Below are 27,358 nucleotides of genomic sequence, written 5' to 3'. Positions count from 1 at the left end.
GGGTTGACGTAAAGCTTATTCCTGGCAAGTTACTACCTTGACTGTATTTTGATATTTTCATATTCTTTAATTACAAAGGTTAAGAGAAAGATGTGGAACCCGGTGGTGGTAGTGGTGGCGGCGGCGGTGGTGGCAGTGGCGGTGGTGGCAGTGCACGCCTTTAATCCCAGCACTCAGGGAGGCAGAGGCAGGTGGATCCCTGTGAGTTCGAGGCCAGCCTGGTCTACAAAGCGAGTCCAGGACAGCCAAGGCTACACAGAGAAACCCTGTTTCGAAAAAACCAAAAAAAGAAAAGAAAAAGAAAAAAGGGGCTGGAAAGATGGCTCAGAGGTTAAGAGCACTGACTGCTCTTCCAGAGGTCCTGAGTTCAATTCCCAGCAACCACATGGTGGCTCACAACCATCTATAATGAGATCTGGTGCCCTCTTCTGGCGGGCAGGCACACATGGGGGCAGAGTACTGTATAAATAATAAATAAAATCTTTAAAAAAAAAAAAAAAAGGAAAAGAAAAACTAAAAACAATTATGTATGTGAGTATTTGCTTGTATGTCTGTGTACTACATATATGTCTGTTGTCCTCAGAGGCTGGAAGAAGCTGTGAGACCACACGGGATTGGAATTAGGGGAGCCACCTGTGGGTGCTGGGAACTGAGCCCTGCTCCTCTGCAAGCTGGAGGTGTTCGTATCTTGAGGTACTCATCTCTTAGCCTGTGGAGTTCTTACTTTTTGGTTTCGCTTTTTGAGACAGGGTTTCTTTGTGTAACAACCCTGGCTGTCCTGGACTTGCTTTGTGGACCAGGCTGGCCTTGAACTCTAGGATTAAAGCACGATACTACAGTAAAGTTTAAATTCTTATGTGCAAAACAATTTTGATTTTGGAATTCTAAATTTTTGTTTTGTTTTTTGAGACAGGGTCTCTCTGTGTTAGCCTTGGCTGTCCTGGACTCACTTTGTAGACCTCACTGCGATCCACCTGCCTCTCCTGGGATTAAAGGCGTGCACCACCACCACCTGGGTAAAAAAAAAAAAATTTTTTTTTAAGAGCCAAGTGAACGGACATTGTATATGTTATGGTCTGGTTTTCTTTCTTTCCTAGAGTGGCTGTGAAACTGGCTATGTAGTTTTGCATGACCTTGAATTCCTGCTCTTCTGCTGTTTTACTGTGGCCTCCATTCCTTTAGCCTAATTAGGGACTATTAATGTGAAGGGCTGTGCACCACTGTTTCATCAGAGGCTAATAATCGCTAAAGTCTGCTTATAGCATTACAAGAATAACTAGCAAAGTACTTAAATGTAACCATAATGGCAGTGGCCAAATTGCCCTCCTCCCCTTTTTTTTAAACTAAGGGACTAGTTTTTCCTACCTGTAAATTCAGTTGCATGGTTCTTTTGTGGAACAGGGATGTAGCCCAGTCTGTTTAAGGCCATGGGTTCTGGTAGCAGTTCCCCAGTCACAAAGCTTTCCCCTCATCTGTGTTTCAAGTCTTTGGGTTCTAGTTATATCTTGTAATTCTCTCAAACAAGAGAAGTTACATAGTATCATCAAATACACCCCGCTCGCTTTCCGGTTACTTCTTTCCCTCAAGCAATTTTAGTTAACTGTGCAGTGACAGTGGGTGGAAAAGTCTTTGTCCCAAGTTGTTTTAGATTAAGGATGGTTTGTCCTGTCTGTGGTAGAAAGACCTACTCTTGCCCCTCCCCCTCTTCCCGTGAGCTGTAATCCTGTTAGGTGGTCCTAAAATGTTATCGATTCACAGAGTTTTGGGAGGGGTAAGCCTGAATTCTGAACCTTAAACCAAAGAACTAACTCCCCGCACTCTGAAAACCTTAGCCTCGAGGCCAAGGGAGGTGCCGTCCAACTTCTCCACCCAGTCTGCAATGAAAAAGAAAGTTAAGCCTTTTAACTTTTTCCGTTTGCCTCTCTTCCTCAGTCTAGTACGGCTGCCAGTTGCCATGGCAACGGACTGGGACAGCTGCGCAGTGGCGCCCAGGCAGCTGGGTGGGGGCGGGGGAGCTGCCAGCCCGCCAAGCCCCAGACCTGGGAGGGGAGGCCCCTCCTGTTAGCCCAGAGGGAAAGAACGAACTGGGGCGATCCGGTAGGTAAAGGAAGGAACCCATATTGATCTACTTTGAGGGCTTCTCTTCAGCATGAAGGTATAAAGAAAAAAAAAATTCCCTCCCTCAAACTGAAGAACACATATGTAAATCCTTTTTTTTTTTTCCCCCTGGTGAGGCAGGGAAAGCCATAACCACAATGCTAAACTGCATGCTTCCAACATGGGGCTGGTTTTAACCCAGCGCTCTGACCTAATCTGCTCATCTCCCGGAAATTCCAAGGTGAGTGGGGGTGGGGGCGGGGTACTCTCCCTGGACTATGACATTTCCTGTCTGTGGTGAGGACGGAGGCTGTGTTTATTTGAAATAAACCTTATATATTTTTGATGTCTAGGAGTCTTCTAAATTCATGGAAAGATTATTTTAAAACCCTTTACCTACATTCCCCCGGTGCCTTCTTTCTCAAATAAAGTTATTATAGGTCAGAAATTAATGCAAGTGGTTTTTAAGGCGGGCATACTCATAAGTTCTGTAGGTAGGGTTTTCAACATCATATTCCTGGAGTGATTTTCAAAAAATTACTAATTGGAAATAAAGCGGTGAATACAACTTCTGCTCCTTTGACTTGAGCAGAATTCTGATATTAGTGGCCCGTTTTACTCCTGAGGTTGGCCTTATGGCCAAGATGGGAATGTTCTGGAAAACATGTTTAGAGATTATAGTAAAATAACAATGGAGTCAGCTAAAGGATCACTCCCTGCTGTCTGGCTGTCCAGACCGGGTCCCCTCTAACGCTGTTAAGGAAGAATTCCTTTGGAACCATTTGGTAGCAACCATGTGGATTTTAGACTAGGTTCTCTCTTGAGCACCCCTGACATGCATATTTCTGAGCTTAACTCAGTTTCCATTTGTGCTGCCTTGCTCGGTTCCTGGGGTGGATGAATAGTCTCCTGTGTTCTGAGGAGGTTTCATGTTGATGCAGTCTGTGGCCAGACTTGCTCCCCCTCCTCTTCCTTTGGCCCCAAATCAACTTCAGTTAAGAGCGGAGGTACCTCCATAACTATTTGGGTTAGCTGAGCCCTGGGAATTATGGGCCAGTCCAGTGACGAATTTTGATTTTTTTTTTCCCCTCTGCCTCTCTTCCCTTCTATCCCCAAATGAGCTTGCTAAAAAGGAGGCTTACTGTGTTTGAGCTGTCAGCCTTGCTTTTGTGTGCTGATGGATACTCTGAAGGGACAGGCTCAAATTGTTTAAGGGAAATGTACCAAGTCGCTGGAAATGTGGTGAGAGACAGCCATGTAGGTGTCGTTCGTGTGTGTGTGTGTGTGTGTGTGTGTGTGTTGCTAAGAAAGGTTCTCTCTCTCTCTCTCTCTTTTTTTTTTTTTTCCATTTTTATAAAGAGCTTTATTCACCTTGGAGGAAAATATTTGTATTCTGTCTTGCTTCCTTTAACTGAACGTTTTCCACATTTCTCTTTGAGCTGGCTCACAAGTAGATACAGAAATGCTAAGGAATAACTCTCCATGCTGTTTACTTTTTTTGGAATATAAAATTAAAGAGTTAAACAGTTGTTCTAGCTAACAATTTTAAATTTCTTCAGCTGAAGAGAAGTTACTGTTAGGGAAATGTAGATTGACCCATTTTATTAATTTGTTTGGATTGACTGTTTTAAATTTGTAGCCCTGTCCTAGAATAGTTGTAGACCAAAGAGAAGCTCACTGATGTCCCCTCCATTCCATCCAGAAGTGACGACTTTAACCCTCGGGTGGATTGTAACCGTGTTGTCTTTCCCTGTTTCAGGAACCTGGTGGCCAGACTCCTTCAGGCGGACATGGGAAAGAAAACCAAGAGGACAGCCGACAGCTCTTCCTCAGAGGATGAGGAGGAGTACGTGGTGGAGAAGGTGCTGGATAGGCGCATGGTCAAGGGGCAAGTGGAGTATCTGCTGAAGTGGAAAGGCTTTTCTGAGTAAGTGCTTCCTTTTTCAGTCTTTAGGACTCTGTAGAGATACAAAAACCTGGTTTACTTGCCCATGAGCCACTGTCCGTGTTTTTCACACTCTGATGAGAATCAAGGGAGGCAGCAGACTACTTAGTCTCCCTATCATGGAGATGATGGTTTTGTTTGTTTAAAGATTTATTTATTGTTATTATGTATATTGTGTTCTGCCTGCATGTACACCTGCAGGCCAGAAGAGGGCATCAGATTACATTATAGATGGTTGCTGGGAATTGAACTGGTGACCTGTGGAAGAGCAGTCAGTGCCCTTAATCTCTGAGCTATCTCTCCAGCCACTGATTTTTGTTTTTTAAGACAGGGTTTCCCTGTGTAGCCCTGGCTGTCCTGGACTTGCTTTGTAGACCAGGCTGGCTTCAGACTCAGGGAGATCTACCTGCTTCTGCCTCCTGAGTGCTAGGATTAAAGTCATGATCACCACTGCCCAGCTTGGAGCTGATTTTTTAATGATCTTACTTTTGAAGGGTAGTTTAAGGATTTGGGAGCCAGATGTTCTGGGACCAGATTCTTGTTCTATCCCTTAAGATACAGGTGGAGGTGTACATGCAGATAGGGCATGCATACACTAAATAAATAAATAAGTAAGTAAATAAATAAATAAATCTTTAAAAAACAATCCTTTGGGCCTGGAGAGATGATTCAGTGGTTAAGAGCACTGACTGCTCCTCAGTAGGACTGGGGTTCAATTCCCAGCACCCACATGACAGCTCACAACTGTAACTCCCAAGATCTGACCCTCACACAGACATACATACAGGCAAAACACCAATGCACATTGAAACAATTAAATATTAAAAAAGATACAGGTGAATGATGTGTGATTTATTATTATTATTATTTAAATTCTTTCTTCTTCTTTTTTTGAGACAGGTATTCTTTGTGTAGTCTTAGTTGTCCTGGAACTCCCTCAGTAGACAGGCTGGCCTAGAGATGAGTCTGCCTCCCTCTGCCTGCCAAGTGCTGGCATTAAAGACTGTACCACCACACCCAGCTACATTTTTTTATTATTATTATTTTGTGTATGAGTGTTTTGCCTGTATATATTGCCTGTGCTACATGTGTGTTGTCTGGTGCCCTCAGTCTAGAAAAGGGCATCGGGTTAGTTAGACAGCGTGTTACAGGTGGCTGTGCGCTGCTGTGTGAGTGGAGGAATCAGACCATAGTTCTGGGAGAGCCGTGCTCTTAGTGCTGAGCCATTTCTCGGGCACATTGGCTAATTGCATGACCTTCCCCTTAGTAAAAGAGGCCGAAGAGGGGGGTGTAGCCGGGTAGCAGAGCCCTTCCACCCAGCATGCTCTGGGTCCTGAGTTGACTCTCAGGTATGCCAGGGAAAGAAGACACAACAAAACCAGGGATGAGACAGGACTTCAAGGTCTCAGTGGGCATAGGTCGGCCACTTGCCGTGCAAAGTGTGAGCATTCGAGTTTGGCATCACTAGAGCCCATGTAAAGCCAGGCACATCTCTCCCCGCAGTGAAGATGGAGACAGACAGGAGAACCCCGGGAGCCTGAGGGGCAACTAGCCAAGCGTACATAGCAGTAAAGAAGGGACCAAAAGCTCCAGCACTCACATGCAGCAGCTAAGATTTAATAGAAGAAGCCAGTCCTTCAGTCCTAGCTCTCTCAGAGGCAGCTAGAGCTCTGAGTTCCAGGCTAGGACTGAGATTAAGGTGTGCCGAGTTTATAACTAACATTTCAATATAACTATCTTTTTCTTTGTTATTTGTGTGTGTGTGTGTGTGTTTTGTTTTTTCAAGACAGGGTTTCTCTTGGCTGTCCTGGACTTGCGTTGTAGACCAGGCTGAAGGGGTGTGCCACACACCGGCTTATTAGTAATTTTTATTCTAAGAGGCAGGCCACTTTCACCTTTTTTTTTCCTCCCCAAGGCAGGGTTTCTCTGTATAGCCTTGGCTGCCCTGGACTCGATTTGTAGACCAAGCTAACCTGGAACTCACAGCGATCTACCTGCCTCTGCTGGGGCACCAGGTCTGGCCCACTTTCACCTTGTATAAGTCAAGCTCTCTTGCTTTGGTTGTGTGCCTGGAGCTGGCCTATAGCCTGAGCCACAACTTACAGTAGGAACACCAGGGCATCCAGGTGTGAGCTTGGGGACTGAACTCAGGTCTTCAGGTTCAGACAGCAAGAATATTCACCTACTGAGCCGTTTCCCCAGCCTGACATCCCAGCTCTCAAGTATAGGCTTAGGCAGGAGCTACACAGCTGAGCAGTAGTGTTTGCCGAGCGTACGTGAGGTGTTGGGTCTTGTCTCTACTACACAAAGCAAACATAGAAATCAAACGCAACAGAAACAAAGGGTAAAAGTAAATTTGTTCAAAGAGTTAATATTTTGCCAATGGCTTTAAGAGTCGGGCCCTTGAGGACCTAGTCAGGATTTACCATTACTCAAGTGGAACACTGGACATTTTAGGTAAGCTAATTCATGCATTACAGGACACTTAGCATCCATTGAACTTAGCCCAGGCTGGCCTAGAACATACTATGTAGCCTAAGATAACCTTGAAATTCTCATCTTCATGTTTCTGTTTCCCAAGTGCTGTATTCTGGGCCTCCACATTGGGTTTTGTAGCACTTTGTGTGTCTAGGCAAGAGCTCTTCCTAGCTGGCTATATCCCAAGCGTGGCTTCATCCTTCTAAAGAGGAATGATGGCGCTACTCACCAAGTGTGAAAACCACTGAAGTGAGCGAGAGACAGGAAAGCCCTCAAACAAGAGCTTAAGCAATACGTGAAGAATTCAGGTTGACCTTAGACTGAAAGATGCTTAAAACTGAGCTTTTGGTACTTAACATAGATACGGAGGTGAAAGGCAAAGTTGAGGTTGATGGATTAGGCATTGTCATAAGTGAATGGGATGGAGACGGGAGACAGGGCTCCGCAGTCAGCAGTACTTCCTGCTCTTTGACAGGACCCTAGTTAGGCTCCTGTGTCTCCAGTTCCAGGGAGTCTAATGCCCTAGTATAGCTTCCTCCATTACACAGACACATTTCCACAATACAGTAAAATAATCTTTTTCCCCCCTTGAGACAGGGACTGACTATGTAGCTCTGGCTGTCCTGGAAATCACTATGTAGACCAAGCTAGTTTCGAACTCACAAAGACCTGCCTGCCTCTACCTCCAGAGTGCTGGGATTAAAGGTGTTTGCCGCTACACCCAGAAAAAAATTTTTTTTCTTTTTCTGTGTGTCCTTGACTAGCCCTGCCTCTTGGTACCAGGCCTTGATTGTTCTTCCCGAGAGATTTATTAATACCTTCAAAACCAGTACAGTGTGGGAGACTTGCATGTTTAGCCCATTTCTGCAAGCTTGAGGGGGAGCCGTGGACCCCTACTGACTGAAACATAGCTTCTATATGCTGACCCTGAGGAAATACTCCCCAGAAGATTCTCGGCCGCAGATTCTTTTTTTTCTTTTCTTTTTTTTTTTTTTTTTTTTTCTTCTTTCTTTCTGGTTTTTCGAGACAGGGTTTCTCTGTGTAACCTTGGCTGTCCTGGACACTCTCGGTAGAGTAGGCTGGCCTCGAACTCACGGTGATCCTCCTGCCTCTGCCTCCAAGTGCTGGGATTAAAGGCGTGCCCCACCATGCCTGGTGTGCCACAGATTCTTTTCTTTTTCTTTTTTTAATTTATTTATTTATTATTATTACATATACAGTGCTCTGCCTGCATGTACACCTTCATGCCAGAAGAGGGCATCAGATCTCATTATAGATGGTTGGAGCCACCATGTGGTTGCTGGGAATTGAACTCATGACCTCTCAAAGAGCAGTCAGTGCTCTTAACCTCTGAGCCATCTCTCCAGCCCCATGCCACAGATTCTTAATCCAAAATATCACACAATGGAGTCTTCGTTTCCCTGTGGAACGTCACAAGCCTGTACTAGTTGGCCATAAGACCCTAGATTTAATTTCAACAGCTCCCTGCTCAAGATAATTGCAGGTTATAAACAAAACAACCCAGAGCCTGGTGCTTACTCTCCAACAGGGAAAGGGATGGTAGTACAGCTTTTTTCTTTGTAGGTACTTTTTTTTTTTTTTTTTTTGCTTTAATTCCACAAGATTGTTGTAGTTTTGATATTCTAAAATCCATGCTATAAAAATACATAGGACAGCTTTGAGAATATCAAAATTCAGACAGGCATGTTGGTTCATTCCTGTAATATAGGTTCTTGGAAGGCTGAGGCAAGAGAATTTCAGACAGTTGAAGATCAGCCCAGGCTACACAGTAAGATTGTCTTTAAACTCAGAGAGAGGCTGGGTGTGGTGGCACGCACCAATAATCTTAGCACTCTGAGAGGCAGAGACTGTCGTGTTAGGCCATCCTGATCTACCTAGCAAGTTCCAGGCCAGCCAGAGACTCTGGGTCAAAGGAGAAAACCAAAATAAAATAGAATAAATAGAAATCTGTAGAGAAGACTGGGAATATGTTTCAGTTGGTGTGTGTTTGCATGGGACACAGCACTGGGTAAAGGACAAGGTGTGGTGGCAAGTGTTTGTGACCCCAGTGTTCTGGAGGGAGAGAGAGGTCTGCGAATAGGCAGTTCAAAGTTGCCTTGACTACATAGAGTTTGAGGCCAGCCTTGTCTACGTGATACCCTCTTCCCAAAAATCTTACTTTCTATGTTGTAGGACTTCCTGCTTTGTGTTTTGTCAGGTCATATTTCAGATTTCACATAAAACTTGGTGACAATAGACTCGAGTCTGTCACATTTGAATTAGTGTACTCCAACTCCTACTTACTGGAGTGTGTAAGTGACATCCAGGACAATAGCAACGGAAAGGTATTGCTGGGCATCGTGGTGCACAACTTTAATCCTGACACTTGGGAGGCGGAGGCAGGAGGCTCTCTGAATTTATAGTGGAGCCCCACCCACTGCGGACAGTGCCACCCCTGAGGCTGCTGGGCCTGAGCTTTATTAGGGAGATGACAGCCAGGCCTGGTGGTGTGCGCCTTCAATCTCAGCGCTCTAAAGGCAGGCAGATCTCTAGTTCAAAGCCAGCCTGGTCTACATAGTGAATTCTAGGATATCTAGGACTACATAGAGAAATCCTCTCAAAAAAAGAAAAGAAAAATTAGAGGTATATTCGACTTACCAAATTATCCTTTTTATACAGGCAACTATGTTTAAAGTCACACTCTTTTGGCACTTAATAAAGCATTTAAATTTGGACTTTTTTGATGGAGAAAAGCTATTGTACCCATGGAACCTTACTTATGTCTGAATAAGCACTCTGACCACTGAGCTATATACCCAGCTTCTAGACTGGATTTGTTTTTGTTGTTTTTAAAGATTTAATTAAATTTTTTTGTTTGTTTGTTTCAAGGTAGGGTTTCTCTGTGGTCCTGGCTGCCCTGACACTGGCTCTGTAGAGCAGGCTGAGTGCTGGGATAAAAGGGGTATGCCAACACTGCCTCATAGTTTTGTTTTGTTTTTTAATTATGTGCGTGTGTCTCTCTGTCTGTGTGGGTCTGTGAATGTTGTGCAGGTAGCTGTGGAGGCCCTGGAATTACAGGGGTTCAGGTCCTCTGTGAGAGTTACAGCGCCCTTAATCACTGAGCCATCTCTCCAGCCCCAAAATGGTAGTTTAAAACAGGCTTATTAAGGTATAATCTTTCAGGCATAAAAGTTACCTACCCCACAGGGCTGGAGAGATGGCTCAGCGGTTAAGAGCACTGCCTGCTCTTCCAAAGGACCCGGGTTCAATTCCCAGCACCCACATGGCAGCTCACAACTGTCTGTAACTCCAAGATCTGACACTCTTATACTAAGGCACATAAAAATTAAAATTAAATAAATATTTGAAAAAAAAAAAAAAAAAGAGTTGCCTGCCCCAGGCAGTGGTGGTACATGACCTTAGTCCCAGGAGTAGGGAGGCAGAAGCAGGTGGATCTCTTGAGTTTGAGGCCATCCTTGTCTACAGAGCAAGTTCCAAGACAGCTCCCGCCCGCCCGCCCCACTGAAATTGTACGATTTGATGGGTTTTGTTTGTTTGAGATAGGGTTTCTTTGTGTTGTTCTGACTGTTCTGGAACTCACTTTGTAGACCAGGCTAGCCTGAGTTCTACCTCTGCCTCCCCAGTGCTGGGATTAAAAGCATGCACTACCACGCCTGCCTCAGTTTGGTTTGGGTCAGTATTTATAGAGTTGTGAAACTGTTACCACACTCCCATTTCAGAATATTTTTTGAGCCTAATCTAAAATATATCTTGCCAGGGCATGTCAGAGAAATAGAATTAGAAAGAAAGCATATGTGTGTTTGTTTGCTTTTTTTAACTCAGTGTACTGTTTTGGGGTTTTGTTTCTTTTTGTTGCATAATGCCATTCCATTGTACACTTGCACCTCTTCTTTCTTTATCAGTTGATGAGCGTCCGGCGTTGTTCTGGGGTTTTGGCTACTCAGGTGTTGCTATAGGCCTAAGGGTATAGCTCTGTGCTGGAGCAAATGCAAAATCCTGGTTTGGGGTTTGATCCTTAGCCCTTTAAAATAACCCTGCTGCTGTAATAACACTTCATGTGGTTTTGTGTGAACATACTTTTCCCCACAAGCTTCAGTGAAAATCTAAGGTCAAATTTGTTGGGATTTTTTTTTTTTTTTTCTCTGCAGAGCTGGAGATCAAACCTTTGGCGTTACATATGCTAGTACTTTACTACTGAGCTGTGTCTCCTCTCTTTGCTTCTATGTCCCAACTTTAGCATTGAAAGGGGCTGAGGCTGTAGCTTGTTAGCTCTGTCAGCCCCCTCTGCCGTGATGGCCGGTGAGCGCCACCACCCTCAGCCTTGCCAGCCTGCTCTGCCGTGATGGCGGGTGAGCGCCACCACCCTCAGCCTTGCCAGCCGGTCTGCAGTGATGGAGGGTGAGCGCCATCACCCTCAACCTTTTGTCTTTGTTGTTCCTGTCCAGGGAGCATAATACCTGGGAACCTGAGAAGAACTTGGATTGTCCTGAACTAATTTCTGAGTTTATGAAGAAGTATAAGAAGATGAAGGAGGGTGAAAACAACAAGCCACGGGAGAAGTCAGAAGGAAACAAGAGGAAATCCAGTTTCTCCAGCAGTGCTGATGATATAAAATCTAAAAAAAAGAGAGAGGTAAACACCTCCCTTCTTCCTCTGTCCGCTTCTGCTGTTCGGAATGGAATTTACACCTCGAGGTGTATGGTTGGACAAAAGCTTCTTGGGAAGTGTGATTAGCTGCAGCGACTCCTGGCTGAGTGAGAACTGGTGTAGCACTAATTCTGTTTAAAGTGTTAAAAACTAATGTAAAGTGCGGTCCACTCTGCCTCCTCCATGAATAGCAATGTGTGTGGCCGTGTGTCTTGTGTGTGGTTGCCTGAGGGAGCCCAGGAGGTGTTGGAGTCCCTGCAACTAGAGTTACAGCTGTTGGGAGCTCCCTGAAGTGAGTGCTGGCAACAGACTCGGGTCCTCTAAGGAGCAGCAAGCTCTCTCAGCCACTGAGCCAACACTCTAGCACCCAGATGAAGGCACCTTTATTTATTTATTTATTTTTGGTTTTTCGAGACACTGTTTCCCTATTTAGCCTTGGCTGTCCTGGACTCCCTTTTGTAGACCAGGCTGGCCTCGAACTCACAGAGATCCACTTGCCTCTGCCTCCCGAGTGCTGAGATTAAAGGTGTGCGCCACTACACCCAGTTGAGGAAGACACTTTTTTTTTCTTTGTTGTTTTTGTTTTTTTGAGACAGGGTCTCTGTGTAGCCTTGTCTGTCCTGGACTCACTCTGTAGACCAGGCTGGTCTTGAACTCACAGCGATCCACCAGCCTCTGCCTCCCGAGTGCTGAGATTAAAGGCGTGCGCCACTGCTTCTTAAAGAAAGAAAAGTAGCCAAGGAGTTAGCTCAGGATAAAGGTGCCTGTTGCCAAAGCTGAAGACCTGAATTCAAATCATACCCCTCCTAGTGTAGAAGGAGAAAACCGACCCCTGAGCCCTCCATATGCACCTGCCCACCTGTGCGCACTAATAACATTCAAAGAAAGCAGAGCTGATGTTGACTGCTTCGCTCCTTGTTGTCTTTCCTATGTGTTGTGTGATATGTTTATGTGTATGGCTGATATACTTGTTAGCAGGGGTATGCTGGTACACGTGTACATATTCATAGGTATGTGGTGTCTGTCTTCAGTTGTTTGTGGATTCACTTAGGCTTGTTGGCTAATGAGCCTCAGCGGTCTGTGTGTCTTCCCATCAATAACATTTACCTTTCTCTTAGTTTTTGTTGTTTTGAGACGGTTCCATGTGTGTGAGTCTGGTCTCACATTTGGCATGTAGCTGAGGATGACCTTGAACTGCTGCTCCCGCTTCACATTCCCAGGTGCTGAGATGGTGGTCCTGTGCTAAGCATAGTTTCATGTTGTTCTATGCTGTGCTAGGGACTGACCTCAGGACTTGCTGCATGTTAGACAAGATTTTGCCAAATGAACTATATACCTAGCCCTCTCTGTTGCTCAGAGGCAAAAGTCATGCTTTATAACTTGTACTGACTTTGAACTCAATGTGTTTCTGGCTAGCGTAGATCATTCACTTCTGCCGCCTTACCTGGATATTTTCACTCTTTTTTTTTTTCCACAAGAGCACAAATCCACTTTTATTTACTTTTCATTAGTTTAAATCCAAGAAGGGCACAGCATCACACGGATTCTGTGTCCAATGGCCTTCACAGGAAAGTGGCTTCGGGATTTGGCGCGAACCCTGCCACTGTTCCCACGGCAGGCCGGAGTTACTTTCCCCAGATCCCTCTGGTTTTGTTTGGTTTCCCTCCAGGAGTCACAGCGATCAGCCTGCCTCTGCCTCTTGAGTGCTGAGATTAAAGGCTTGCGCTGGCTGAGGGTTTGGGTTTTATTTTGTTTTCTTTGTTTGTTTTGAGATAGGGCCTCACTTTGTAGCCTTGGCTGGCCTGAAACTTTTTAAATTTTAATATGTGGTTGGTTTGTTTGTTTTTTGCATGTGTATGAGCATGTATGGCACTGCACATGTGTGAAGGGTAGAAAACAACTTGCAAAAGTCAGTTATCTTCTTCCAGATTTTTCCGGAGGAATTGAAGTAAAATCTTTAGGCTTGGTAGTAGGCCCCCCCCCCCCCTTTTTTTTTTTTTTTTGGTTTGTTTGTTTCCTGATAGCTCTTTGTATTCTGGCTTTTGTAATTTGTTTCACTTCTAATTAAATTAAAATAGCAAATAACACACCAAAGACCTTTAACTATGTATTTGTGAGAGAGAGTAGACATTTCTTTAACTTAGGGTCTTTGTTCTTTTAAAGGCAGTGATCTGGCTTTGAGCCCCTGGCCACTTGGGAGGGCTTCTCTGGAGCTGCTGACCTTGAAAACAACCTCTAGACATCCTTTACCTCATAGCGTTTGTCTGGGGCCCCTGATAGCATTCTCAGCAACACTGGCAGCTGTCAATAGACAACTGGTGTGATAGGTAGCAGTCATGTGTTTTCAGGGTATGGGAGAGACTGGTTTTTTTTAGACCACTGCAGGAGAAATTTCTTAGTCCTTTTTATGTCTGATTTAAGATCACTGCCTGGGATGAGTTTAGTGTTTTTCTTGCCTCAGCTCCTTTCAGCAGTTTGAACATTCTTTTTCCATCTCCCACCCTACCCCCATTTCCCTCCCTGGGTAGCAGACTGTTTCCAGCTGCCAGAGATGATGTATGACTCAGCGCCTATGCCAGCATTCCAGCTGTGAACAGCTGTGTTTGCATCTGGGAACCTAGTCCCCTTAAATGCCCCAAAGAGGCTGTCTTAAAAAGTCAGTATCTTTCCATTGATCCATGGCTAGAATTTATTTCCTGATGTGGGTTCTGGTCTCCTTGGGGACTACCAGGACTGTGCAAGTTTTGGGTTTTTATTTCAAAATATTTGTTTGTTCGTTGTTTGGGGGTTGTCATGTGCTTGATTATGTAGGCCAGGGAATATGTGGGAGTTAATACTCCCCACCTACCACGTGAGTCCCAGGCATCAAACTCAGATTCCAAGCTGGCCTACATGCTCCTTTGTCCACTGACTCTCACTGGGCTGTTTTCAAAGGAGGTGAGATGATGAGAGAGGTTGAGATTTGGATCATTTGCTAAGTCATAAGGCAATTTTTCTGTTGCTAATGATGAGCTTGTGTTATTGCCTGTAATTTTAGAAAAATTATGATGTGTATAAAATTAGAGTTTGTTCTTTTCGGTGCCATCACACCTGGACCAGCCTTTGCTGTATGTACATTACATGATTATCTGAGACCAAGTCCCAGCACTCTGAGTGGTCAGCTCAGGTGCTTGAGATCACAGCCCCAATCAATGTGAATAGTGTGTCTGCGGAGATCAGAGGCTCCTCTCCCAAGTTACATGCAAACTAGTCTTTGTGGTCTTCAAAATTTGACTTTTTTAGAGTATTGGTCTTGCATCCTTCTTACCTCTGCTTTTCAAAATATAGATGACTGTGAAATATTAAAACTAGTGGCCACTGTTAAGATAAATTAAGACTTGGGCATGGTGGCCCACACCTTTAATCCCAGCACAGGGAGGCATAGGTAGGTGACTTCGAGGCCAGCCTGGTCTACAAAGTGAGTCCAGGACAGCCGAGGCTACACAGAGAAACTCTGTTCTCCAAAAAAGAAAAGGGAGAAAGAAAAGAAAAGATAAAAGTGTAAAAGGGTATGGCTGAGAAAGTATATCTGAAGATAAGAGAGTAAAGATGGGCTTGTTCAGTGTCTCAGAAGCAATAGCAGGCAGATGAGCTTGTGCTGAGCAGGCTTAGAGGAATGCCCAAGTGAGGCTCTAGAGCGTCCCAGGCTGCTCAAGCTCTCTGTGGGCCCTCCCTAATTGTTTTCAGGGAATGCAGGAAAGACAACTATGTCTTGTTGCACAAATCTCTTTGCATAGCTGTCACTGGCTGACCTAGATCAGTCAGTGTTCCATTTCTTGAGTTCTAAGAATTTTCTGAATTGATAACAAGTGGAATCAAGTGAAGTTAACAAAGGCTATGATTTTTTGTTCTGAGAAACAGGTTTTGGTTTTCTGTGGGGTATTGGGTTTGTTTTGTCTTAGTGGTAGTCTCCATAGGCTTTGATCTCCTGTTCTATTTATAGCAGGGCAATGACATCGCCCGTGGCTTCGAGAGAGGGCTGGAACCAGAAAAGATCATCGGTGCAACAGATTCATGTGGCGACTTAATGTTCTTAATGAAATGGTGAGCGAAGAAAGAGTGTAAAACTGAGAATTCCTAAATGTAATTGGGGCAGGGGTTATATAGACAGGGTCTCTCTGTGTAGCCCTGGCTGTCCTGGACTCACTTTGTAGACCAGGCTAGCCTAGAAGTCACAGAGATCCATCTGCCTCTGCCTCCCGAGTGCTGGGATTACAGGCTTGCACCACCGCCCAGCTCCCTAATTTTCATTTTTAATCAACTTCAGTGTCAGTATTAAGTAGGAATATGGCTTAGAATGGCTTTGTGAATTTCTCAAGCTTTGGTATTAATTGCATTAGGGCAACCTGCATTGAGGTAAAAATGTATAACCATGACCTACACATCTGTTCGCTAGAACGGAGTCACTTACGGGAAGACCATGAGCACGTGACTTACATCACTGAGTCAGGGTCCCTGAGTGATGTCTAACAAAAGGCATCAAGCTTAATGCTAAATAAGGCACAAAAGTCTTTATCAGAGATAATGACGTCTAGAAGAAAATGGAGTACTTCCCTTTCCCCCTCCCTCTCCTGACATGGTCTCATGTAGCTCACGCTGAAACAGAGAGTACAAACTGAAAATAAGTGAGGCTTTTTCTCTCTCAGCATTAGCCACCCCTCCCCCAACCCCATGACACACCACAAAACCCTCCCTAAACAGCCACTAACTGAGGACCAAGTGTTTGGATGCCCAAGACTGTGGGGTACATTTCTGTTTAAACCACTGCAAAGGGCCTGGAGAGATGGCTCAGCTGTTAAGAACACTGTTTTCCAAAGATCATGAGTTCAATTCCCAGCAACCACGTGGTGGCTCACAACTCTCAGGTCAAATGCCCTCTTCTGGCCTGCAGGTGTAAGTGCAGATAGAGCACTCGCGTACATAAAGTAAATAAATAAACCACCACAAGGGTAAACTGTTGTCCTGGGTACTGAATTCACTGTCCTGTCTCCATCTCTCTGAGACTGAAGTCACAGGGTCACAGGCATGGACTCACCACTCCTGACTGCCCCTTCCCCTCTCCCTAATTTCCTTTCCTTCCCTTTTCTTTTAAGATTTGCTTTTATTCTTTGTGTATGTGCTTTGCCTGCATATGTGTATGTGCATCTTCTGTGTGCAGTGCCTGCAGAGGCTAGAAGAGGGCAGTGGATCCCCTGGAGCTAACATTACAGGCAGTTGTGCAGTGCCATGTCGGTGCTAGGAATTGAGCCTGGGTCTTCTGCAAGAACAGCCATCTCTTCAGCCCTTTCTTTCTTATTTGTTGATGCTAATTATCAGATACAGAGGCTCCACCACTGAGTTACATCTCCAGCCCTGTAAAGATCTTTTCTACTTTGAGATCAAAGTGTACAGAGGAGATCAAGCCAGCTAAAATAAAGTAATGACATTCAGACAGATTTCTCTAAGTCCTACATCCTTTCTTTCCAGGAAAGACACAGATGAAGCTGACCTGGTTCTTGCAAAAGAAGCTAATGTGAAGTGTCCACAGATTGTGATAGCATTTTATGAGGAGAGACTGACGTGGCATGCATACCCAGAGGATGCTGAAAACAAAGAGAAAGAAAGCGCCAAGAGCTAAGGGAGGGGTGGTCTCTGTCGTTTCTCTTTGTGTATAGTCCCTTCACTTCCTGCCTCCCTCCTCCTCCTCCCGCCCTTCCCACCCTGAACACACCCATAAAAATGTGCTTCTCACTGTGCTCCATGGGAGAGATGTTGGCATTGGTTCTCTTGTACTATAACCGATGATCTGGTTCCTAAGTGTAACTCTGATCAGGCATTTACATGCTGTGTGTATCCCCACAGTTCCCTCTTTTACCCTGATCTTTTTCTTCTGCTCCCCTGTAACTTTTTAATCATCTTAGAGGTCATGATCGTTTAGGGTCGGTTGCTTTTTAGGCTGGGGGATTCTATTACAGTGATGATGCCTTCAGTTTTTTGATTGTTCCTGGAATATATTGGTAAACCATCTAGCCTTTGCTTTTTGACATACTGGCATAGAGAGGATGTTTGTTCATCTTATAGAAAGCCAAGAGCAGCAGCCTGTCTATTGTGTTTCCCAATCTCGTTTAGCTCTGCCAGGAGAATACAGGGTCCCTGGTATGGTCCTCTGGGCCACCCTTGTCCATCCTCACGTCCTCCCATAACAGCTCTGTCCTGTTGAGGACTTGAAACTTTACATTTGTATTTTTGTTGTTGTTTTGAGACAGGGTTTCTCTGTGTATCCTTGGCTGTCCTGGACTCACTCTGTAGACCAGGCTGGCCTGGAACTCACAGAGATCCACCTGCCTCTGCCTCTGAGTGCTGGAATTACAGGCGTGTGCCACCATGCTCGGGTGTTAAACATTGTGTTTAAGTCTGTCAAGGCACTCTTATTTGGCCTTGTTACTACAGTTCCTGAATCTGCTTCTGTAAGGTGGCATCAGTGTGTCACAAGTGACAAGATGACTGTGGAGTCTGTAAGCAGAAGTGCAGGAAGATAATGGGATGGGGCCAGTATAGCTGTCTGGTATCATACGGCATGAATGTGCTATTTCCTTCATCTTCGTATTTAGACTGTATTTATGTAGGTGTGATTGATTGCCTGGTGCTTGCTTGTGCCAAGGTGCTGGGCATCTTCTAACCCTGCCGACCTTTGTGGCCTCCCAAAGCAGTCCTGTAACCAAAGAGGCATCAGCAGACTCGCAGCTCAGTGGACTCATGTTCCCTTCTGTGCCATTATTTGCTGTTGGGAGTTCTCCCCCGCCCCCCTACAGGGCTGACCTGGACTCACTTTGTAGACCAGGATGTCCTCGAACTCACAGAGATCCACCTGCCTCTGCCTCCCAGTGCTGGGATTAAAGGTGTGTGCGGCCGCACCCGGCTCACAGTATCAGCTTTTAAATACTGCAGTAATTAGTTTACTGCCTCATGACTTGTGGATTTGCCTCTGAGTCCTTAAAGTATTAATATTCCTCCCCTTCTCCACGCTCAGACTTTTAGTTGTAGCTTATTTTTAAACTGTATTTACATGGAAGACTTAGCGCCTCAGAAAGTGACAGGTCTTTTTGACACAACCTTCTCTTACACCAACCTTCTCCGTGTGTGGTATTCCTGACCCTGTTCTGCTTTCTTGTCCCTGAGGAATGCCTGTCTTCTCTCTCTGTTTTTACTTATATAGTTGAGGATCAGGACTAAAAGTAAGGAAATAGCAGGGTTGGAGCTGAGCGCTCGCGCCCCACCTCCAAGACTGAGGAAAAAGAATAAATGCTGATGTGGTTTTAATTCTAGACTTTGTCAGCTACTGAGGCTGCTTTTGTTGTTGCTGTTGATTTGTAAAGCACAGCTGTCTGGCTGGAGCATCCAGCCACCTCCCGATTATTCATAGTAATGAGAGGAGTGGATGGAGTGCCCCAGTCAGTACGCACATCACACACCCACTCGTAGCATCCGTTAGCTGCTTTCCTGCCCAGCTGCTGGTTGAACCCTGTATAAATTATGTCGTCAGTTATGTTGCAGTGACACGGCAAACAGACAGCGAAGACACTGAGTGCTAATGTGGTCAGGGAAGAGCCCCTGGCCTGCACCTCACATGGGCGAGTGTTTTCTCTCCACAGCCCGTTGTTCTCTGAAGGAGTTGGAACAGAGACCACGTGTCTGTAACGTGATGAAATGAAGGGTGTTTAGGAAGCAGATTTGTTGTCCAGGCAGCCAAGGGTAGGTGAGAACAGGACAGAAGTAAGCCAGAGCTCCTGACATGATCTGAGTCTCTTGATTGGCAGCTGGAGGAAAAGACAACCTGTCTGAGTAGTCAGGAGTAGTGGGCTTGAACATTGTGGCGGGCTGTATTTTTTAAAGCAAAATCTTGGCCTGTGGGCAAACATAACAGTGATATTTGCCAGGCCTGGTGGCTTAAGCATCTAGTCCCAGACTGATACAGAGGTGTGTATGTTCAAGGCATGTTGGGGAACTTAGACCCTGTCTCAAGATACAAAGTAAAAAGGACTGTGGATATAGTTTGAGAATTTAATCCCTTGTAATGCAAAAAATCAAGGGAAAAAGTGTGGCCCTGAGAAGCTTCGGGTGCACGGTTGCTGTAACAGTGGATGATGTGTAACAAGGTCTTGTGCTGGTTTGTGTGTGTTTTCGAGACAGGGTCTCTCTGTGTAGCCTTGGCTGTCCTGGACTCACTTTGTAGACCAGGCTGGCCTCGAACTCACAGAGACCCGCCTGCCTCTGCCTCCTGAATGCCGGGATTACAGGCATTAGCCACTACGCCGTCTTGTACTGTTTACCATGGTTTTAATTCCCTCTCTTTTTCCCCCTCCCCCTCTTCTCTCTCTCTCTCTCTCTCTCTCTCTCTCTCTCTCTCTCTCTCTCTCTCTCTCTGTTTAAATCTGAGATAGAGTTTCTCTGTATAGCTCTGGCTGTCCTGGAACTTGATCTGTAGACTGGCTGGCCTCAGAGGTCAGGTCCAGCTTCTGCCTCCTGAGTGCTGGGCTTAAAGATGTGCACCTCCACCCGCTGGCTGGTCTTAATGCTCTTTATGCCATCTTTCTGTCCTCAGCTCATGGAGTATTGGTTTTCTGCTGAAGATTACCAAATACCTTTGCTGGTTATATGTAGAAGTAAGGAGCTTGGATCCCAGGGTTCTCTTTAGCCCTCGGTGTAGAAGAGCCACGCACTCACCTGTGCTTCCTACATGTCTAGGTGCCAAGTACCTTATTTCTGCTGGAGAATTACAGCCTCAGACAGGAGTGTTTTCTAGAGCTTTCTTCCCTCTAAAGAGTTAGTGGCCGAAGAAAGCACTCCTAAACACTCCAGGAGTGTATTCTTTTGTGTTAATCCTCTTTTAAAACTGATTTTGTGGTACTGGGAATTGAGCTTAGACATGCCAGGTAAGTGCTCTGCCACCGAACTGATATCTTTATCTGCCCCTTGCCCCCCTCCAACCCCGCCCCAACACACCATTTTGTTGTTGTTTTAAAGACAAAGTCCTTTATACCAGGCTAGCTTCAACTTACTGTGTAGCCAAGGATGACCTTGACTTCTTTTTTTGTTTTTTGTTTTTTGAGACAGGGTTTTTCTGTGTAGCCGTGGCTATCCTAGACTCACTTTGTAGACCAGGCTGGCCTTGAACTCACACTGATTCGCCTGCCTCTGCCTCCCGAGTGCTGGGATTAAAGGTGTGCACCACCACATCTGGCTGACCTTAAATTCTTGATTCCCCTGCCTCTCTATCTCCCAATCTTTAGAGTTATTGGTATGTGCCACCACACCTACTCTCAGACTCTCCGTACATTTTTTATATTGAGACTTGACCTTCAAAGTTACTATGATTAGGTTTGGTGGTACACACCTTTAATTCCAGCATTTAGGAAGGAGAAGTAGGTGAATCTCAGAATTGGAGGCTAGCCTGATCTATATAGTTAGTTCTAGGCCAGCGTGTACGTTTTTTGGTTTTTTTGTTTTGTTTTGTTTGTTTTTTTAATGTAGGAGTGCTCTTTCTTCACGTACACCTGCAGGCCAGAAGAGGGCATCAGATCCTTTTACTGATGGTCGTGAGCCACCATGCATTTGCTGAGAATTGAACTCAGGACCTCTGGAAGAGCAGTCAGTGTTCTTAACTGAGTCATCTCACCAACCCTAAAAATATCTTTTTAAAAGTTTTAAAAGTTATTTATTTTATGTATATGAGATTTCTGTCTGCATGTCTGTGCACCATGTGCGTGCCTGGTTCCCTAGGAAACCAGCAGAGGGTATCATATCCCCTAGGAGAGGAGCGAGCCACTATGTGGGTGTTAAGAATCAAGTCCTGGTTCTCTAGAAGAATTGTCAGCTGCTGAGCCTTCTCCTCATTCCTCAAAGTAGCTTTCTAATGCTGAATTTCTTTTTCTTTTTTTGTGTAGTTCTGGCTGTTTGTTGCTGGCTTCACCATCTAACACTCACGTTTTGCCTGCTTACACAGAAGCAGAGGTGAACTGGGTGACAGCGACTCATACATGGTGTTTGTTCACACTCCGACAACATTGGCCTACATCAGTGGTGGGGTTTTTTGGGTTTGTTTTGTATTGTATTTTCGAGACAGGGTTTCTCTGTGTAGCCTTGGCTGTCCTGGACTTACTTTGTAGACCAGGCTGGCCTCACAGTGATCCACCTGCCTCTGCCCCCCAAGTGCTGGGATTAAAGGCATGTGCCACCATGCTTGGCTTATCAATGCTGTTTTCATTCAACAAACATTTTTTGGCTCAGGATACAAAGTTTAAACACCCTTGCCCTTAGAGAACTTTGACAGTGGTTGATGAGCTGCTCGTTACAGTTTTCTGTAGTAAGCACTGCAGTGCATATAAATGCCTGCTTTGGGCAGAAGCAAGCATCAGGTGTATAGAAGGGTTAGTCTTGGCTGGCAGGGTTAGTGGCAGAGCGCCAGCGGTTCGTCAGAAGCCCTGCGTTCCCACAGCAGGAGGGTGTCACCAATTGGTTCCTCTGTGGGAAAGACCTATTGCAGAAGGTAAGGCTAAAATTAGAAATACTGTCATCACCAAGCGAGGACAGATAAGTGAGCATCAAGAACCGTCTTGTTTGGACTCTGCCAAAACGTTCATAACTATAGTAGCGTTACTCGTGGAAAGCGTTGCCTGTGTTGCAGACGCCATTGCCTGTGGTGTCGTTGTAGGTCCTTTGTGCATTTCTTCTTCACGGGCTGTTAGCAGGTGGGTCATACATCAGTTTCTCACCCTTCTGGAAGAATCAACATTAGGCTCAAAACACCAACCAGACTGGCTGAGAGAAGGCTCAGAGAGTGTCTGTCTTTGGGCTACATGCAGTTTAACAAAGAAGCGCCAGAGCTCTAAGCAGCACCTGTGTCACTTAGTGAAACCTTCCCCGGTCTGTCCAGGCATGTGTCGTGTGAAGCGCCTCCCCGTGAAGGAACAGTTTGATTTTCATGTTCTCCTTCTGACTCTTCAGAGCTCAAGAGAAAGATGGTAGCTCGGCCTGGATAATTAGCTGACTTAGGACGTCAGAGCTCCAGGAATTCAACCAACTGCTCTAGAAGTTAAAATGTGAAGTTTGTTTCTTTTCTGCTTGTACTGAAGTTTTTGAATTTTAATCTACCTCGTCTTGTTTTTGTAGTTACTTCTGTCGTTGGCACGTGAGCGTCAAGCTTGACTCTGGCTGTTCTGTTTATCCCCTTGCCTCTCGGTGTTCATTTTACCTAACGTCGTCTCCTGTTGCTCCTGTTAGAAAAATGTTTTAAAGTCTCGTTTTATGCTGTTCATCTCTGAAGCCAGTAAGAAAAAGAGTTAAAACACAGTGATGGAGGAAGGGCAGACCCTGCACTGGAAGCAGAAGCTGACAAGGAAGGAGCCCTTAATTAAAGACAATTTCAAAGTCAACTGATTGTGATCATTAATGTCACAATAGATCAAAACCTAATTATCACAGCCTAGGTAAGAGCCATCAGTATTAATCGGAAAATCTAATAGGAAACTATTATCAGGAAATTACACCAAATTGAATGCAATGAACTTTTTGTGTCTCTCTTTTTTTTTTTTTTTTGGTAATGTTCTTTGGCATTGGCAAGTGTGACCCTAACTGTTGGTCATAGCCCACTTTGCTAGTTTCACTTTTTTTTTTTCTTTTCTTTTTTTTTTTTTTTTTTTTTTTTTTTTTTTTTTGGTTTTTCGAGACAGGGTTTCTCTGTGTAGCCTTGGTCATCCTGGACTCACTTTGTAGACCAGGCTGGCCTCGAACTCACAGCAATCCACCTGCCTCTGCCTCCCGAGTGCTGGGATTAAAGGCGTGCGCCACCACGCCCGACACCACGCCCGGCTGCTAGTTTCACTTTTAAGAAGCCTTTTTTTCTTTTTTCTTTCTGTAGCCTAGGCTGGCCCTAGTGCTTACAATCCTCCTGCCTCAGCCATGAGCACTGGGATTATGAGGGGGTGTGTGCGTTCATGTTTGTGTGGGTGAGTGGGAGAGATGAACTCAGGGCCTTGTACATTCTAGACAAGTGCTCTACCACTGAGCTATCTTTATCCCAGCTCAACGAGTGTTTTGTTTGTTAGGGAGTTTTCCAGACAGAATCTGAGCTGTCATTGCTGAAACGCCAGCCTTGAATTTTCTCATCATCTGGATTTGTCCAGTCTAATCAGATCAGTGGGAAATGTACATACAAGTCTTAGTGTGTCCCTGGTGCTGGTGTGGCTGTTACCATCCTTTGAGTTCTTGTTGCATGTAGAGTTCTGTACTAGCCGCTGTGAGAGAAACCTAAAAAGTAGTTTCCTTCTGTGACAACATTGTCAAGATGCAAGTCAGTGTTTTCCAGTTTCCAGTAGCATTAGAGTTTGATTCTAACCTGGCTTGGCAGTGCCCCCACCCCACCCCGCCCCGCCCCGCCCCACCCCACAGTTCTAGGAACATAATGATTACCCACTAGAATTCCAAGGGGTGGGAAAGACATCAACTGGTTTGTTTCTGTTTTCCTTTCTGTGTTATGAGTTACATCTCTGGCAGCAGGAGGAGCCATCACTGTGTCCTTAAGCTGTTGGTGAAGCAGCTTCCACTCTCGGGTGAGATGAGGCTGACTAACCTTTAGGTGCCACAGGAGGAACTCCAGGCAGAGGCCTGCTCTTCAGCTGCTCAGTGCTGCTTACTTGGTCTTCCTTGGGAGGACCAACCTGCTTTCTGGGTTTTGGGAACATGGATTGCCCAGTAGAAGACAGAGAAATCCGTCTCTGTCTTTCTGTCTCTATGTGTGTCTCTCTGTCTCTCTCTCTCTCTTTTTTCCAAGACAGTTTCTGGTGTAGCTCTGGCTGCCCTGGACTTCACTCTGTAGACCAGGGTGGCCTCGAACTCAGATCCTCCTGCCTCTGCCTCCTAAGTGCTGGGACTAAAAGTGGGGGTCACCACTGCCTGGCTAACCCTTCACTTCTTAAGTGAACTTTAGTGTTTAAAGTGCAACTTGATTTTCGAAATGGCACTAAGGCAGTCTTCAGAAGCAGGTGGTTTGTCCAGGCTCCTCAAGTTACTCCAGGTGAGCAACAGCCCTCAATGAACAGTGTGTTGATTGCACTCCTCTGGCTGCAGTAAAGTGACTGAAAGTGAAATGTTGTGGTGGATTCTTGTGTGCCATCCTCCCCATTGGTCTTAATTGCTGACCTTGGGCAAGTCTTTCCTTTCAATGCCTCAGTTCCCCATCTGTCGAATGGGGTGATAATACTGACCTACCTCATGGGGTGTTGTGAGGCATTACAGATCAGAGCTGATCGACTCCTTTAGGGTTGCCTGTGGAGGATGCCTTGAGTCGAATTTTTTAGCCCACTGAGCTGTTTCCTAATTTGGAAGTACTTAGTGACCTTGACAAGTTTCTGCCCCCCCCCCCCCCCCATTAAAGCTGCTAGTTCAGATGTTGACAGTGTTTGGTCATCCAGACTAACTTGGGGTGCTGTGAGGGAAGGCACTGGCAGGCTGTGTCTTGCATCACAAGGAGGTTGTTTGCGTTAGGGGTGATGCTGGAATGCTACACATGTCTTTCTCTGCAGGTCAGTAGTTGGGAATCCTAGTCCCATACATAGACTTGTAACTGCCTCTTGCTGTCTCAGTTGTAAACTGACACTTGGTGATTTGGATGTGTGCTGGTTTTATTTTCCAGGCTGACTCTAGGGCAGTTAGTTTGCTGAACCTTCATGCTCTTAACCCTGCCCTCTCATAGAAACCAGATGGTTAAAGCAACATAACCCTACCTTCTCCTACCAAAAAGAGCTACATTGTATTTTTTTTTCCTTCCAGACATAGATGTAATATTCAGAATTGAGCATTGGTCCTCAAAGCTTCATCCAGTTCACTGTGTGTGGAATCTCACCTCTTTCTCAGTGTCCACAGTCTGACCCTGACTGAGGACATCTTGGACACTTGTTTGCCCAAGAGCCTTACCCTTCCTGTCTCACTTTAGGGGCAGAGGCAGCCCAAGCTCTTTCAGACAGGGCTCTCTCCCTTTCCCCTCCTTGACCCTGGATTGGTAACCCTCAAGAAAGCACAAGCTCCTGGCTCCCTGGAGCATGTGCTCCTGGCAGGCGGTCTGGGGGCTTCTCCTGAGGATGGGGAAGGGGCTGTCTCGGGCCCTCTAAGTAGTAGCCAGCAGTCACCTTACCCATGCCTGCTGACCCTGTCCCCGCTTCTCCACCCTAGAGGCTGGGTTTTCTCAGCCCTTGTACCATATGAGTAGGAAGCAGGTCACACCTCGTAGCCAGGTGTCTGAATGGAAGTGAGACGTTGAATTCTCTGTGGACTTTTTTGGTTTGTGGGGGAGTTTTGGTTGCATTTCTAGGTTTTATTTCAGCTAAATTCATCTGCTTTTTATTTCTTTAAAGAATACGTGCTCTCTCTATATATGTTTTGCATTTTAAGTGTAAATGTTTTAAAAAATAGACATGTCTTTGTACAACTGACATCAGTTCAGACGTCGTTCTCCCCCTCCACCCGCTCTTGCCCCTTTCCACACTCTTGTGTTGGTTCTAATAAACGGTTGCTTTTCAAATATGGATCTTTTGGGTTTTTTTTGTTTTTTTTTTTAAGATTTATTTTATTTATTACATGCACAGTGTTCTGCCTGCATGTGTACTTGCTTGCCAGAAGAGGGTACCAGATCTCATTATAGATGGTTATGAGCCATCATAATGATTGCTGGGAATTGAACTCAGGACCTCTGGGGGAGCAATCAGTGCTCTTAACCTGATCCATCTCCCCACCCTCAAATATGGATCTTGAGTGGCAGTTTAAAGATCTGGGTCCATAAATTTTAAGTTTGGACCCTGGAGTGCTAGACAATAGTCAACGCGTTTCTGCCACCCCCTATTTCTTTCATTTTCTGAGCGTCCAACCTAGTGTGTGCTAAGCAGGCACTCAGTGCGTGAGCTTAGCCCCAACCCATCAATCCATCCCATTTCTGAAGAATTTTGCAGAGAACTGGCTGCTGGGATACTTCCTTGAGGATTTGTTGGTTCTGACTTTCTACAAACAACCACAGGGTGGCGCCAACCCCGGGGAAATAAGCCAATGTCCCTCCCCTGCTGTGATCCTGAGCTGAGTCAGTTTACCTGCCTTGTTCGTTTCCCTGCTCTTCCAGTTTAAAGCCTGAAGGAACACAGGTCAAGCTTGGTCTAAGGCTTACAAAGATGGATACAGATACCCTGGAGCTGTCTCATCTTTGACACCTGTGTCCTAAGGACTGACACCTGCGGGCCAGAGGCAGGGTGGCAGGAGGAGATTGGATCAGGACCTGAACCTGGGTGCAGCTGGCCAGATGCCTATAGCGTGGGAGGTAAAGATGGACAGACCCTGGGGTCGAGCTCTGCTCTCTAGCAGCCTGTCTCTGTAATTTCCCCTCTTGTTTTCCTCTCTGGCTGCTGAGTTATAGGGTCTCTGCCGTCTAATCTCGTAAAAGTCTCATGAAGACATCTGTAGGTTGGCTGGCTTAATGGTCCGTGACCCCATAAACATGGGACAAGAGAGCCATTTGGTCCACTTCAGGGATAGGCCTTTCTGGACATTATTTATTTCCTACCTCTGAGGTCTGGGGCTGCTTTCTTCCTTCTCTTTCTAGTTCTCTCGCCCCCGTGGCATTCAGTCTGCCTGCCTTGGGCCCATCAGGAGTCAGAGCTAACTCTGTGGCTGGACAGGATTTGAGCCCACACTCCCACCCCTAGACAACTATGTTGGTTTGTGTCTCCTCTCAGTGAGGAAAGGGGTCTGCCCGGCACTGATTCAGATGAGCACTTTGTTGCCATATCTTCCCTTCAAAATCTTGCAGTTTTTGGAGCAATCCAGAACCCAGCAACTCTGCCTCTCCTTTGCGCTAAAGGTTACCAAGTTAGTGAAATGGATGCCGTGCTGGGAGCTAGGGGCAAGTAGACAGACGGTCCCTGCGGGGGTCTGTGATCTGCTGGTTCACTGAGCACATAGATCTGAACTGCCTTGTTGGAGTCAGCAGCCCCCAGCTTTCTACTCTTTGGAAGGAAGTGTTAGTTGCAGTCAGTTGTCCACTGTGGTAAGAGTTTGACCCTGATTGAACACGGGAGACCATGACAGCAGCTGTTGCCTGAGCCTGGAGTGGAC

The 27,358-nt window shown here is 45.6% G+C and overlaps 1 protein-coding gene across 6 annotated transcripts in view; it reads left to right on the top strand.

Annotated features, from left to right (window-relative positions):
• Cbx5 (chromobox 5) overlaps positions 1-16,862 on the top strand; it is a 29,329-nt gene extending 12,467 nt beyond the window's left edge. The window contains exons 1-6 of one of the 6 annotated variants that reach the window (XM_051160478.1): positions 1,887-2,097; positions 2,239-2,338; positions 3,857-4,024; positions 10,987-11,173; positions 15,171-15,271; positions 16,694-16,862. In XM_051160478.1, coding sequence (XP_051016435.1) covers positions 3,888-4,024; positions 10,987-11,173; positions 15,171-15,271; positions 16,694-16,844 — 576 coding nt within the window. In that variant the 5' untranslated portion in view covers positions 1,887-2,097; positions 2,239-2,338; positions 3,857-3,887 and the 3' untranslated portion in view covers positions 16,845-16,862. The other 5 variants (XM_051160477.1, XM_051160479.1, XM_051160481.1 and 2 more) reach the window with 5 other exon arrangements.
• Positions 16,863-27,358: the final 10,496 nt, after the last annotated feature.

The sequence above is a fragment of the Acomys russatus genome, chromosome 17 (genome assembly GCF_903995435.1).
Source record: "Acomys russatus chromosome 17, mAcoRus1.1, whole genome shotgun sequence".
Classification (NCBI taxonomy): Eukaryota; Metazoa; Chordata; class Mammalia; order Rodentia; family Muridae; genus Acomys; species Acomys russatus.
This window is presented reverse-complemented; position numbering and strand designations above follow the sequence as displayed.